Below are 1,370 nucleotides of genomic sequence, written 5' to 3' on the forward strand. Positions count from 1 at the left end.
ACAGGGACCAGAAGCCTCCTCCTCAGCCCTCAGCCCTCAGCCCAGGGAAGATCTGGGAGCCAGAGTTGCTAGACATGGAGCCAAAGAGGGAATCAGGATCCACAATGGATCCGACTATCATAATAGATGAGGATTTAGGGGCAATTAGTGGGAGCTTTTGTTACCAGGACACATAGCGGACACTCCCGATGTGTCCTGACTCAGACAGAGCTGGATTTGTGTTCCTGTTTCTGCTGTGACCTGTCATGGACCCTGTCCTCAGGGCAGCCTGCCTTTGGCACCCAGGAATGTGCTCAGTTTGAGAAAATCACACAGTATATTGATCCCAAAGACAGGCTTCAAGGATGAATAGCAAAGAATGTGGAAAGACTTTGTAGACTTATTGCTTGTGGAGGGTCTCAGACCCTAATTTGTACAAAACAAACAAGGAAGCACATGACTTGGCCAAAAAGTCAGGCCTGCACAGGAAGTCCCATTGCTGTGGGGACAGCAGGTTTTTGTCTCACTTCCCCACAGGCCTGGAGCACTGTGTCAGCACCTTGAGTAATGTCAGCAGACAAGCAGTAATAATCAGCCTCGTCCTCTGCCTGGAGCCCAGTGATGGTCAAGGAGCCTGTGTTGCCAGACTTGGAGCCAGAAAATCTGTCAGGAACACTTGAGGGTCGTCTGTTATTAGCATAGATGAGGAGTTTAGGGGCCTTTCCTGGAAGCTGCTGGTACCAGTTCACACCAACAATACCAATGTTGTTGGCACTTCCAGCGCAGGAGATGGTGACCGTCTGGCCCAGGCCCCCAGACACTGAGGGCGGCTGAGTCAGCACAGACTGGGCCCAGGACCCTGGAAGGGGAGAGACAATGAGAGCGTGATGCTGGGGTCTAGAGACCAGAGGAGAATCCAAGGCCCACGTGTCCTCCCTGGACCACTTCCTCTGTTCCCTCATCTAGTCACCTGTGCAGTGGATGAGGAGGGTGAGGAGAAGAGGGAACCGGGCCATGGTGGAGGTCATCACCGACCCTGCCTTCTGTGGATCCACAGCTGAGCAGATCTCCTCTAATCCCTTCCTTCCCCTTTTCATCCCCTGAGAGAGGGAGGGCCCATCCATGCAAATCAGACCAGCAGCTCTCTGGCACTTCACTGACCCTGGGTCAAGTCCCTCTGCCTGAGGATGTCAGGTGGGTTGGACGGGAAGGTGGTCTCTGGGGCCATGCCAGGAGAGGGGAGGTCACAGTTTGGAGTCCTGAGCAGAGGGCACAGGCATTGTCCAGGTGCAGGTCCCAGCTCTAGTCATGGCCGACCCTCAGAAGCAGGTGACGACCACCCCCTGGTGTCCAGGCCCAGACACAGCATATGTGACATGGAGAGCAGATCT

The 1,370-nt window shown here is 54.5% G+C and overlaps 1 gene segment (V, D, J or C); it reads right to left on the reverse strand.

Moving 5' to 3' along the window:
- Window positions 1–382: 382 nt before the first annotated feature.
- Window positions 383–1,083, reverse strand: LOC121026255 (immunoglobulin lambda variable 1-44-like). The segment is given in 2 exon segments: window positions 383–838; window positions 950–1,083. Coding segments are annotated over 2 exon segments (513 nt in total).
- Between the last annotated feature and the right edge of the window lie 287 nt (window positions 1,084–1,370).

Source organism: Herpailurus yagouaroundi, unplaced genomic scaffold, assembly GCF_014898765.1.
Source record: "Herpailurus yagouaroundi ecotype Mexico unplaced genomic scaffold, PumYag 67915, whole genome shotgun sequence".
NCBI classification, from domain to species: Eukaryota; Metazoa; Chordata; class Mammalia; order Carnivora; family Felidae; genus Herpailurus; species Herpailurus yagouaroundi.